The 14,856-nt window shown below is 38.0% G+C and overlaps 1 protein-coding gene across 3 annotated transcripts in view; it reads right to left on the bottom strand.

Annotated features, from left to right (window-relative positions):
• Positions 1-2,957: 2,957 nt before the first annotated feature.
• The window catches only part of LOC126457343 (lactoylglutathione lyase), a 133,296-nt gene continuing 121,397 nt past the window's right edge, over positions 2,958-14,856 (bottom strand). For all 3 annotated transcript variants that reach the window (XM_050093563.1, XM_050093564.1, XM_050093562.1), the window contains exons 5-6: positions 9,221-9,310; positions 2,958-3,161 (exon numbers count right to left, since the gene is read on the bottom strand). In XM_050093563.1, coding sequence (XP_049949520.1) covers positions 3,058-3,161; positions 9,221-9,310 — 194 coding nt within the window. In that variant the 3' untranslated portion in view covers positions 2,958-3,057. The remainder of the gene's footprint in view (positions 3,162-9,220; positions 9,311-14,856) is intronic.

Genomic DNA, 14,856 nt, shown 5'->3' with positions numbered 1-14,856 from the left:
TGAGATAATATACAAATACGTATCGCAAAACATAGCAGCAGATGAACTGTTGCGTATACCAGGAGACGCAGCTGCAGTTATTAGGAACGTGGTCAATGAGGAGGAATAAAACAACCAGCAGCCATCAAATAGTGAGGTGGGGAAATAATTCATCAATACAGGAACACCAAGGAATCAGTCACACACATGGCTGTATTAATCATGGAGGGTCTGAAGGGGGATGTAGGAGAGTACATTCAAAGTTCTGAGAGCTGTCAGAAGAACAAGACTATGCAGAATAAGCTGAAGATGCCCTTAGTGCTGACCAAAATAAGTAATCAGGTAGTCGCTCATTGTGATATCGACAAAGTCAGACCGCACCAGGTAACAGAGAAAGGGAATAGATACATCCCAATGTTTCAGAATGCCCACACGAAATTTATTGTAGCAGAGCTTATAGCACAACAGGATGTGGACACAATAGTGAGAGTCTTCGTACAGAGAATAATTTGCAATTATAGAATAACATCAGTATTATTGAGTGCCCAAGAAACAAACACTCTTAAGTGACATTGTAAAGAGGGTTTATCATTTATGAAATCAAGAAGATTCAGTCTTTTGTGTACTGTCCACAAACAAATGGAACAATCGAATGAACACAATGAACGATAACGGAATATCTACCATATTTTATGGGCTATAAATCACACTTTTTTCTTTTAAAATTTCCGCCTTAAATTCAGTTGAATCTTATACTCTAAATTAATATACAAATATCCAGCACTTTATTTAAAATTCCTGCCAGCTTTATTAAAAACGGCCATATATTCAATGCTTTGGAAAACCTCTCTGTATCTGGTTATATTGGATTCAACTGGCAGCAGCAGTGCATTGATAAAACAAACATGAATTGCAAGGATTCACAAGCTTGCTAACACTATCCCCTCCTGTCCCGACGTAACAAACCCAGAACACTGTCTAAGCCTATGATACGTCATTGCAGTCTACGGTGCCAGTGAACTTGAACTGAAAGTGATTTGTTTTATTGGCAACAGTACAATATTTTTATTAGTAACTAGTTTTGTCATGGAAAAAATAAAAGGTGTTCATATGATGCAATCTATAAATTGAAAGTAATAGCATATGCAGAACAACATGGAAACAGAGCAGCTAAATGGAATTTGGCCCCCACTAACAGAAAAAAAAAAAAAAACCATTCGCGATTAGTGGGCTAGTGAAGAAGAAACGAAAAAATTGAGGGAGACTAAATGTGCAAACAGAGGACTGAATGCAAAATGGCCAAAACTAAATGATGACATATTGAAATGGATTCAAGAACACTATCAAAATGACATTGAAAATAATTCAAATAAATACACACTCGTAAGCCAGCACTACAGTGGAACTTCAGACATTAAGGATGGAGTTGGTTGGTGCTACAGGTTTATGAAGTGTCGTGGACTTAGCATGCAGATCGAAAGTCTCAGAAAATGCCACAAGAGTAGGAAGAGAACATATTATCTTTCCATCACTTTATTATTCAACATCAAAAGAAAACCAGTGTGGAACTAAGCCAAATAGCAAATATGTATGAAACTCCTGTGACATTTGATGCACCGAATAACAGAACTGTTGCCATGGTAGGTACTGAAACTGCAAAAACAGGTGGACATGAAAAAATGCACTAAACTGTTGCCCTTTCATATTGTGCTGGCAGTACTAAACCTAATCCAACGATAATTTCCAAGTGCAAAACAATGCCAAAACCTTCTGATATACTGACAGATGTTGTTGTTCACTTACATTACAAAGGTTGGATGGACACGGCTGATATGAAATTGTGGAATAACAATGTGGGAGAGAAGGAAAGGTGCTTCGTTAAAGAAGAGTTCCCTTCTGGTTCTAGATCAGTTTAGCAATCATCATTTGAAAAATTCTGTGAAAGAGAAACAGACGGGGAATTCACAATTGTAACCACTTAATGTCTCAATAAATAAACCATGTAATTTATAACAGTATGAGTGAGGAATGGAACAAATGTATGAGGAGTGAAACCCACTGAAGGGAGCTTTAAAATGACCGACAATCAAACAAGTGTCTCAATGGATAAAAAAAATATTGTGGTGTATATTGAGAGAAAAAGAATGAGGATGATGATTTTTGGTTCGGTTTTATAAATTAAGATGGCATTGGAGTCTAATAATAAAAATTAGTGTGCTTCTTGTAGTCCATCAAGTATGGCGGGCTATTTTGTGGGAACGAACCAGGAAAACTGGGAAGAATGGTGCATTTTGTCACTTTTTTTAATATAACACACACCATCTTCGCTTCAATTTGAGTTTGGAAGAATATGCAACATACATGGTATTCTACAGTGTGATCTGGCCAAAATACAATACCACTATGATGATTACGTAAAGGAAATTAAAGAAAGGACACATCAGATGGCAAGCTGTGTTAATAAGGAAAAGAATAAGGAATATTATCAGGCTCAATATTGAAAGGAATTCATTGCTAGAGACAAGGTATTATTACACGATTAAAGTGTAAGGAGATGGCGGTCAAAGAAATTAACAAGCCCATTGTGAGGAAATTTTCATGTCATAAGGACTTGTGACCCAAATGTAGCACTCCAATTAATGAATAGCTTGTTCATAACAGTACACGCAAACAGGTTAAAGAAATTCATTTACATTTAGACACATGAGGTTGCAGTAAAATCTAGTTCTCTTGTTCTGAAATATTAAGGGGGGGGGGGACTGAATTGAAACTGATTAAAGATAAGATTTACTTACAGGAATTCTAAAAGTGAGAGACATTGTGATCAGTTTTCGGACAAAGGCCAACCCCAGGTCACTTTGCCTCTTATTAGCCGTGTGCTGGCAGCAGTAGCAAGCAGGTAGGACAAGACAAGAGTATGAATGAATTAGGATTACACAAGAGAAGCAGAGACTGAGAGATCCAGTAACTGAAGTGTCTAATAATGTAAGATGCTTTATTTTCTCAAAAAAATGTTACAATATACAGACTTTATGTGCACAAAAATATAAATCATATGACACTGGCAAGGCACAGAAATTACACTCCTGAGGCTGCCACTAAACTTGCCATGTTGTTACAGTTCAGTATCTCAATCCAGTAGCCATCAGGATCCTTAATAAAAGCAATTCCTTTCATTTTTCCTGAAAAACAAAAGGACATCATGGATCACAATAACTGTACAAGGCATAATATCTGAAATGTAGGAAATTTACAGATTCCCAAAACAAAAAAGAGACACATGAAAATTATAAACACTAAAGTGAGGCCCAACTGGGTAGAGCTTCTTGGAACCACACTTCCTGAGTATCAGGGATAACATGACAGACTAAATACGAATTTGTTTCAAAAAATAATCTACTTTGCACTAAGTGAGAGCAAAAGAAAATTTAGCCCCCCCACATTACTTTGTTTAGTCACTAATAACAACTCCCTTGAAACTTCGTAAAAGATTAAAACTGTGTGATGGTCTGAGGTTTGTTTAGGGGAAAAACATTCGGTCACATAATGGTTTCATGCCACCTGTGTGACTTTGTCCAACTTAAGCTCATTTCTATGAAATGCAAGGGAAAAAATCAATATTCAACTGTGAATTTGAATCATATCACATATGAAAAACAATGGTTTCAATAAACATACACGTCCCCACAAATTTGCACGGTTTAAGTAGACATCAAATTAGAGACAGGAATACTTGGGAGAAAATTTGGAAGCAGAAAATCTTAGAGGTGCTAATACACAGAAAGCAAATTGTTACACGGTATCCAAGATAGGCCTAGTTTTGCCTTCCTGGAGAAATTGTGTGAAAAACAGGCATTGATTCAATGAGAGCTCCTCGTTATTAGAAACGAATCTCTATTCAGATGAACTGGTAGATGCTCTACAAGGAATCATTTGATCTCTACCTTTACCTGTACCAACTTTTTTGACGTAACTGTCAACAGTGAACAGCAATATTAAAAAACCACCAGTAGACCATACTACAAATAAAAACCATTGTGAAGCTGAAGCTGTCAAATGAAAACTGCTTCCATAGTTTTGTGGAATTTTAAGGGATTCCAGGATCACATGGATGAACTACATCTCGCTGTAAAAAAAGGACAAGAAAGTCAACAGTAAATCCACAAAAAGGATTATCCCTGGGGTGAGAAAAATCAAATCAAAATACAAGAAAGGAGGAACAGTTACTTTTTATAGATAAATTACAGTCATGTGACTTTTGAAGCAATGAACATGTGTTAGTGACAAAAATTCTGTTCTGCGCATCTGAATGCTCACTCCATAGATATTCATATTCTACGACTATGACAAGCAACATGAGTGTTACACTGTAAGCCTTGCTTAAATCAACTCAACATCCATTAATGCAGATATAAGGTCTGTTTACTGGTTTCAAAAAATTTAGGCCTCCAACAACAGGTGTATTCCGTTTTGTGTGTGAATGTGACATAAACCATCAGAACAGCCAGGGAATATGACTAACACACCTAACAGAAACAGCCTAGCAAATAAGCTGTGGCCGAGTACTACCCGGAATACAATCAGAAAAAGATATGATGAGTACCACAGCAATTAGTAACACTATTGACATAAGGATGCCAGAAAATCTTATGAACAGGTATGGAGGTTTTGGTTTAAGATGACACATTTTCCCCTTATTACCACAAATTGAAGTATTTCTATTTTAAAAGCCTAAGTTCAAGTGATGTTCTATTCAGCCATCCTAATCTTATAACAATTTTTCTTGTATTTAGTGAGTATAACTGTTCTTTTATTAATTTTGAAGAATGAGATTTGGATTAATGTTGCAGAAAATTTAATACAGATAAAAAGCAAAGGCGTGAACAATACACACTGGCTAAGTGTTTCCTATAAAAAATTCTGGGTCTCTAGTGGATCAAAATGAAGTAAACTGTAACATTTCATACCCCAATTATTTTTTTGACTGTACTGCACTGGGAATATCTGCTCATAGAATGCATGTCACGCCTCTGAAGAAAACTTTCTATTTTTTGATTTGTTGTCTAAAAGTTGACAATTCAGTAATTAAACTGTTAAAATTACAAACAAACAGAAAGGCAGGTCAATAATCACCTTTCTAGATGCACTAAAGACAAAAAAAAAAAAAAAAAAAATACCCGATCTCGAGGGAGAGGTAGGGAGCGGGGAGGGGACAAGTTGCACATTGTTAAGGTTATTACTGGCCAACTTTTCTCCCCTCTTGTAGTTTTTACAATTCTTCTCAACTGAATTTTCTACGACTTTCTTGTTTTGTCTCTATGCATTCACTGCAATAGAAAGGTGGCACTGTGTCATTAGGAGACACAGTGATCTTGGATAATGATTTTCTCCGTAATGCACAGGGCAGATCTCACTTTTATTGATACAACAGGTTTGACATCATTAGCCAAATTGCTCTGCATTTTGAGATGGCCTAGTTTAGTTTGGTTGAAATCAGATATATCAATAAAATTAAATTTACTGTAATACTTGCACCTGTTGCATTATAACTGTCTTAACAACCAATCTCTCTTCTGTACAGCATTATTTTTCTACTGATCGTTCATTGTTTCACAAAAATGATTTTCTCTTCATTTTGGAAACATATGTTTTCTTAGTTTGAAGATTTTTTTTCCCTCCTTTGGCTACTATCATTGTTCATTCAACAACCTTATCCCAGCTTTTGTAGTCCTGTATGCTTTGTTCAGTGATTTGTACGCATTTATGTTGCTGTAATTTTTTTTCTATTATCACCTGTTATTGATCCACATCCTCCGTGGGACAACTGTTTTGTCTATTAGTACAGACTCTTATTTTGACCCTTTTTCTCCTTCTGTATTATTACCTAAACCAGTGTAGGAGGTCATTGCCTCTTATTATTACTAATCTCAACATGTTTCTACAGTCCTTCCAAAAGCATGTTTTCGCTGTAGAAAAACTACAGACGTACCAACTTTTTCTGCAGTTCTGGTTCCCCTTAGGACCATTTCAAAAGCCTCACAACAAAAGTTCCCAGTTACAGCTGCAGTTCATCTTCACATTCTATAATTCTAAAATGATCAATCCTTAGACCATACCCTTTTTGTCCTTGACCTATATATTGACTCTTATCAACCTCCATTCCCAGCAGTTCCTGCCTCAATTTAAAATCCCTACCTTTCAAGGATGAGTAACCCCCCCTTACCAACCAACCTTTCCCAACCAACTCCTCTTTCCTCCTGAAGAAAGAAACACATAGCTCTGGCATTGAGAATGATCATTTTCCATATTTAGTATTTCTACCAACAACATTGGATGTGGCAACTCCCGAAAGTAAGTGCTGGCCAACCTTTGTCACTTTTTCATCGTCTATACCATGGTAATGCACTATGACTGTCATAATTCAAGACCCGATTACAAAGAATTACAAGGGGGTTTAACTGTGTTGTCAATAGCAAGCACTACTACCCATCTGGAATGTTTTCTCCACAGATATGAAACACACATTGTACAACATACTAAAGATGGGTCGTTCGCGAACTAACGGGTCCGAAGGAACGGTTCATCAAGATGAACGGAACGAGCGATGAACGAATTCTAAGGAACGGTCTTTCATATTTCACTTCGGTCGTGGCTTTCTACTTATAGTTTCCGGAAATGGGAAACGGTCGGTCTCGTTCCTGCAACTGCATGTCGGCCAGTCTCGTTCCACCCTCAGTCCCGTTCCTGTCAGTCTCAGTCATGGCTTTCTACTTACAGTTCCCCGGAACAGGAAATGGTCAGTCTCGTTCCCACACAGCAAGTCCGCCGGCGTCGTTCCATTCCCATCTGTCTGTGTCTCGTTTCGCCGGACTCATCCTCCTTTGCGTGGCCATTCGTCGCAGTTCCACTGCCGAATGCTCATAGTTCGGTATAGAATTGTTCATTTCATTCGCTGCGCATGCCCATTCTAGATCCATTTCAAATCTTTTTTGAACTCTGAACATCTGGTTCTTTTCGTATTCTATTCAGTGTCCATGGCCAGTAATTAAAATGTGTTTTGACCAGTAATTAAAATGTGTTTTATAATTACATAAAATTACGTGGTATGTAATACATACATCTTTGCAGGTAACACAGCGGCATATCAGCTCGTTTCACTATTTCGATAAGCAGCAGAAGAAATACTTGTAAAAAAAGCAAGAGTTTTTTTGTTATCACACATGCATAGGAAGTTGGCGTGGCACACACGAGTGGCCATTTTCTGTCTTTTTTTGATCCAAGGTAAAAGACCATGTTCATTGTTGTGGCAGGCAGGCTGACTTACAACTGAATGATGTCCGCATTCCATAATAGAGTTTCTGGTGTCACATTTTGTAAAGTGAACATCACAACTCCTACAATATTTCAGTGGCACAGGGTGCCGCACGAAAAATCAGCCCCGAGTAGTAGACTGCTCATTGTTGCCAACCAATCGTCATCTATTGTTTCGAAGTTGTCTGCATTAGCTTATTTGTTATTTCTTCACTGCCTAATTATTACATGTTTACCTATTGTGCTCGTAGCGGTCAACAAATCCTGCGTAATTGGCGAGCAGTCTGCACTTTGGGCCTGTTTTTCATGCACCACCTTACATTATTTCACTGTGAACAGCCACATAACGTTACAGTTGGCTAAACGAGAGGTTTTGCAGAATCACAACAAAAATTATAATTGAGTGAGAATTCTGTTGCGAAATAAAGCTCTATATTCCAGGGTGGAGGCAAGTGCCTCTTCTTGGCGCCTTCCATCTTGAGCCAGCTATACCACTAATTTTCAATTTTTCATAAGAACCATATACCATGCACAAATGAACGGTGAACGAGTAAAAATGAACGGTTCCCAAAAACGAGCGATCACCAGTGAACTAGTTCCCAAGGATGAACGACACACACATTTGCTTCTCTGAATTCAATTACACAGGTAATTTGGTTAATCAAATTAATGAATTACTCTGTACTGGACCAAGGGATACCAATGTTTCCTTGCATTAAAGCTCTCACCAAATAAAACTGATCAACCTCCATATGTTTGTTGGCACATACTGTGTGTGTGTGTGTTTTTTTATTTTATTTTATTTATTTATTTGCACACAAGAGACTCATACCAGTCTTTCTAGAACCTTGAACAATGAGAACTGAATTACTGATAGTGCACTTGCAACAACATTCACAAAGGAATCATGACAATCAAATAATTAAGAAAGTTGAAAAGCTAATTTTTCAGTAAATATTTCGAAGCTGCCATTGTTGTATAGAAAAATTAGGTTTAAAACACTCACTAACTAAATAAATTATTTTACAGATCCACAATTTTTAAAAATATTTAGAAGCCTAATATTTAATTAAAAATAAGAATAAAGAACCACACACACACATTTTGCAGTTTCACTTACAGTGATTTCTTTGTTTCACAAGTACACTACAGACCCACAGAAAGAACACCTGTCATTGGATGATGCTGCTTGGCAGAGGTCCTACATCAGTTCTCTTGTGGTACAACCCGGTCTTATAGGTACGTGATGGGCAGCAGGACGATTCCAGTTACTTTTGTTTTGCTCCTCGTATAATTTATGTCAAAATACACATGTAATATTATCATCTCTCGAACATGTTCAGCTAGTTTTTGCTACTATTTACATCATATATTCGCTGTTGTCACCAAAGTAATGAGATTATTGCCACCTCTCAACCAGTATCTGGTGCCTACTGTAAATACTGTAGCATATCTGTGTTCTATTAATCAATATTCTGTTAATGCGAGATCACACTTTTCAGTGTTCAAGTATTAAGATATTTTAGCATGAAACATTCATCATTGCGCTGATGAAAGAATGCAAAACAGCGATAAGTGTGTCAATGCAATATTTTGCACAAGAGAAAAACATTCTAGTTTTGAAAAAAACTGGGATACTTTTACTGTCAGCAGATGTGGCAAATATTCTCCCTGTTAATCTCCAGTTTTCCTTTATTTTACTTTAAATTTCAAAACTTTTTCACTGCAGGGCATCATGGTACTCAAAACATTAAGCAACTGATTAACAGTTTGCTCTGTAAATGCAGCACAACCATCCAATAATGAAATCCTTCAAAACCAGCAATGGTAATAAACAACAAATTTTTTTGAAAATATGGCAAAAATTTAGTGGCTGGTAGTTGGTTAAAAACTTATAAAGAAACCTGGGCAATAGTTTTATTATACGTACCATCATTTGGTTTCTTAACAAACTCAACTCCAAGCTTCTCAAATCTCTCACAAGCTTTGTCCACATCTGGTACCATCACACCAATATGACCTGCAGTAACATACAAAAGACACATTATTTGGAACTCCATGATACATTTTTTTTTAATTTTAAAGATCCTCAAACTTACAATTTTTTATTATTATTTGCTTGCCTAAACATAATATTCTACATTTTTGGTATTTCCTGAAAAGCAATGCCTTTATTTTTTTAAGTGCATTTGCTGTTCACACCATGAGCTTTATGTACAGGGTGGAGAAAAATTGTGTCACGAAATTTTAACCCCGGATATATGATGCCAGTGGGAACCAAACTTACTAATGTTGCGTAGGTCGCCAACGCACCATTTTTAAACTATGGAAACTTGGCGCCAAGCGCTCCGATTGGCCTTGGGATTGCCCTGCTGCCATTGGTTGGTTGACGGGTAGCGTTAAGGTTTTCGGTTCACATATACAAACGTCCCTCGCCCTGTCACTGCCCCAATGTGATACGCACACACGTCGAATAGATCTTGGTGTTTGTCTCCACCTAATGTCAGAGGCATTCCGACGTAATCTTCGCTTCGGACCACACACACGGCACCTGCAATTTAGGCGTACAGTAAGCATGGTGGCAAGTATTTGTTCGAAGAGCAACAAGATATGGTTTTTGTTTATCAGGGTGTATACGGGGACAAGGAAGAAAAAATTCCCGGATTTCTCCCGGATATCCCGTTTAAAAAATATGCTTTTTCCCGGGTGAAAATACAATTTTTCTATGCTAAGTGACAGTAGGTTTTCCGTAGATTTTCCCTCGGAACTGTAAAACTTATCAATCCTTTGAATGGTTAATGTTTTATACAATCGCGTAGAATTTCCCGGGGAAAAAAAAAGAAAAGACGGGGCAGAGAAGTTTAGGAGAGACTTTTAATTAAAAAAAGAGAGAAGTTTTGGAAAGACCTTTGATTTGCAGCAACATATACGCTGCATATTTTCATATTACGAAAGTATAAATTCGAATTGCACCAAACACAGCGCGTTAACTTCCGGAGCGTTGAAACCGAGGTTGCGATGTCCTTTTGTAAGCGAGTCATATCTCAAGCCACGAGATCTCGCCAGCCGATGACAGCAGCTATTCAGAGCATAGGACACGTGTTATAGTCGCCAATAGCAAGATCACTGGTTACATAGCGCGAACACACAAGAGGAAAAGTTAACGGTTTACATTAATGTACACAGTACCGTATATCTACAAGAAAATCTAAGCTTTCACATATAATATTGGTCTCTAAGATTAACACTCTACAACAGAAGCTCAGCTTTCACATGAAATATTGATCTTTTTTGCGTGTGTTATACTTTAAGATACATCACACAAATGTGCCAGTAAATTTAAGATCATGACATAAATGTTTCGGCTCGAAATTCTTGTAAGTGGCTGGTCCTCAAAATGTTCAGTTTCGAACGCTCTGTGATTTAGATATCAATCCCACTTTCTCACACGTAACATAATTCATCTTGCGTAAAAAGAAATTTACTTTGAAAGTAACGCTTTTCTAACCACCGTTCGCAATACTATCTGGAGACTGTTAGGAATAGGTTCGATTTACCAGTTGCCAGAGAGTGCCAGAAAACAGGCTTTACTGTGCGTGTGCAACTACAGTGGTGTAGGAAGCCCGCATGTTCGTGTGTATAAAGCACTAAGAGAGCTTACATTACACAATAAAAGAACAGGGCATCAGAGAATACTCCAAAGCGCATCGGAATTTCGTAAACCATACTAAAATGCATAATTCGACTTGAAACGCAAATTGGTCTTTTCCAGATTCACAATGAAGTAGGTCCCATCTGATATTAAGCTTTTCAGTGTGGTTTTTGGGATGTAAATTTTCTTGGTGTACCAGTACTCTACGATCTCATTTTAGGTTCTTTATTATGGCATAATGCCATACATGGCAAAGATGACAGCGTGCACTTGAAATTCAGCGAACAATTGGAACTAGCCAATACTGTAGAACAAAACACTTCGTTTCATATAAAATGATTGCCTCAGCGGAAAGATTAATAAAGCCAAATTTCTTTTGCAAACTTGCAAAAAGAACTTCATTGTTCTGCGAGGCGATTAAAGCTAGACTGATACTAACTTGGAAATAAAATCAAATCGGAAAACTGAAATTAATAATATATTTTTGTCCATCGTAATTATGTGAATGTATTTTAATTCACTTTATAGCTCCCGGCCACAGAAATCCGTTTTGTTTTCATTTGACGTGGGAGCTGTACACGAAGAGAAGCAGCGAAATCACTTAACGTAAACACGGGTCACGTGGAGACTAGCCCCCTGCCCGCTACAACTCTGTGCAAGCGCGAATCTGGCAGCTAGGGCGCGGGAGAAAAATTTTTCTCGTTTGCATCTGGCTACTTGCTGCTACTGCCGATACAGCTGACAGCCCAACTTCAAATAGCGGGAAGCGGGAGAAGTACTGCTTATACGCGAGTCAAATGCGCATGCGCAACAGACCGGTGGCAACTGGTCAAACGAACCTAATGTGAACAGTTATGACGTCATGCTCATAGCAAGCGGTTTATTGTTATGAAGAATTAAAGCCGGTTCCCACTAGGGCTGCCGCGCGTCAAAACCGCGCGTCAGCGGCGTGGTTGCCATGGAAACGGCGTCAGCGGCAAGGCGCGGCGGGCTCTGCGTCGCGGTTTGACCATGCGAACCGCTTCCGCTGCCGCGCTCCAGGTGCGCGCCGCCAATCACAGAACGCGCTGAGCGTGACGTCAGGTACGGAACCCCGGGCCACACGAACTTTCGCCGAACCGCTGGCATGTTACAGCCTGATGTCTTCTCTCGATAAAGGACCGAATTTCTTTTCGTTATTCGTCGTGGTTACTTGCTGTATCCCATTTACGTAAACCTTTACACGAAATTTTAATGAGTGTGCAGAGGTAAAAACGCATTGCGTGGACTTTGCGTACAGTTCATTTTAGGTAATACATTACTGCGTATGAAATTTAGTCAACATATCCAAATTGTTTTTAAAGCTGAAGGCAGAACGATAGCTATCACCGTTCTCGAGATATTGAATGATATGTCGGCGGACGGGCTGTGCGGTGACCGCGTGCGGGTCGCTCGCAACGCGACCGATACTTCGTCCTGCTCGTCGTAAACCATGTGGTTGTATCAACTGCAAATTTCGTAAACGGTTCAAGAAATCGAAACGCGTTTTTTTGCAAACGATAACTTGTAAACAGTCATGTATTTCGTCGCATGATAAATATCCAAAATCTGTTTATCTACCGAGATATGAAAGTAACTACAGTTTTTCAGAAGGGATAGATGAATTGTTTTAAACGGCATTTAATAGCATGTGGAATGAGAAGTTAAACCGAGACTAATTTACTGGTACGCCATAAGATGTCATTTGCTAAGTATCTACAGCTATTGATTATTTCCTTTCGTAAGTAACAAACGTTTTTTTTTTTTATTTATCCAGTGTACTTTATTGGTTCAAGACGCATTTCGCCTTTTACTTTAAGGCATCTTCGGTGGAATCTAGAATGATTAAGTTTTGTTTTGATATGTGATACTTGCAGATTATGAAACAGTTCACATCTTTTTTTACGTGAATAACTGATTACTTACAGTGAATCGAGTTTTTAGCAGACATCTGCTTTTCCCCTCAGCTGGTCACAAGCTGGAGGTTGAACTAAAACTTAGATTATGGAACATAAGCACATTTTCACGTTCGCTCTCTTTTCTTCTGTCACTAGCTGTAGACATTTTACCGAAAACACTGATTTGAAGTCGTAACTACAGTGTGTTCACCTCATGTCCCTTCCTGTTTGGTTTGTTTATGTACATGTTGCCAACCTAAAGAATTATATGCTTAAAACGAATGTTTGTTTATTTCTGTTCTCCTTATATCTGTATGTGTGTGTGGCTAGCCAGTGATAGTTCTAGAAAGTTGAAAGTGAATGCAGTAGTTGTCAGACAGTGATTGAAAGATTTGGTGTTCAGCTGATTTCAGTTTTGGTTTAAATGTTTTGTGGAGGAGTGCATGGAAGAGTAAATTCACTGCTTACATTAATAGATAAAATAGTAGAATAGCATTTCAACAGATGATTATTATCAGAATATATCACCCAGCCCCTTTGTCCTCACTCTTTGACGCCTCATAATATGTCCTGTCAATTTACCCCTCTTGTAGTCAAAGTTATGCCGTAATTTCCTCTTCCTCCTCTATTTAATTCCGTACCTCTTCTTTCGTTACACGATCCTCATATCTAATCTTCAGCTTTCTTATTGATCACCACGTTTTGAAAGCGTCCATTGTCTTCTTGACAGAACTGTTCATCGCCCACGTTTCACTTACATACAAGGCTGCACTCCTCACAAATACAGCACACCACACAAATACCTTTGTAAAACAGTACCCAATCATTAGAATTTATATTCGATGTGACCAAATTTTCTTTTTCAGAACGCTTTTCTTGCTATTCACAGTCTTCATTTTATATTCTCTCTACTTCTGCCTTCTCAATTACTGCTTCCCTTTCAAGTCATTTAAGTCTTAGAAATGCAGTTTGGTTTCTGTACAAGTTGTAGATAATCTTGTGGCCCTTTGTTTTATCTATGACATCTCCAGAGCTTCAAAGAATGTTTTAATTAAGATTGTCAAAACCTTTCTCCAAACAAGCAAATGCTATAAACACAGTTTCGCTGTTCTTCCGTATGTCTACTTAGTTAAGTGGTAGGATCAGTATTGCCTTGCGTGTTCAGACATCTTACAGGAATCTAACATTGTGCTTATGTTAGTTTGTACAACCCCTCCCCTTCTCCTCTCTACAAATTCCTTCCACTTTCTAGCCTTCTCTTATTTGCTAAGTTCTGGCTTGCCAAATGAGTTCTTGACAGTTGCTTCTCCTTTGAGCAAAGTTTTCTTTGTTCTTTCTCATTTTCATTCCCCTATGTTTTCCAAGTGCAAAATCGCGTTGCAATTTTGGACTTTCTGTCAACGTCATGTTTAGACATTTCCCATGGCCTACTTTATTTGCTGCATTTTTATATTTTTCCCTCTTGTCAAATTTAATATATCACGTTTTATTTAACGATTTCTACTGTACCTTCTTCTCGTTCACATACTCTGCTGTATACACAACTTCTTCTCTCGAAGATATCCATTCGTATTCTAGCGGATTCCTTTCCCTGTTTCAGTCAGTCGTTGCATTATGGTAACTTTAAGATTATCGAAAAACTGTAGGTCTTGACTTATTCAAGTTCCATTTCCTTAATTTGTTACCATTTACTGTCTCTTTAGTTGTAAACTGCAGCTCGTAACCAATAAAGTATTGTAGGTTTGCGCCTGCACTGGGAAATGTCTTATAATTTAAAATCTGGTTTCGAAAACTTTGTTCCAAATATGTATTATTCTTTCATGATTCTTAAGCAAGGTGCTGGCGATGATTACATTATGCTCCGTGTGAAATTCTATCAGTGGCTTCCACTTTCATCCCTTCCCCCAAGCCTTTGTGTTCTTAGTGTTTTCCTGTACCTGCTACCGTATCAGATTTTAAATTTTTGTCTCGTTTAACTATCTGAATAATCTCTTTTGT

The sequence above is a fragment of the Schistocerca serialis genome, chromosome 2 (assembly GCF_023864345.2).
Source record: "Schistocerca serialis cubense isolate TAMUIC-IGC-003099 chromosome 2, iqSchSeri2.2, whole genome shotgun sequence".
Lineage (NCBI taxonomy): Eukaryota > Metazoa > Arthropoda > Insecta > Orthoptera > Acrididae > Schistocerca > Schistocerca serialis.
The sequence above is the reverse complement of the archived record's forward strand: the minus strand, read 5'-3'. Positions and strand labels throughout refer to the sequence as shown.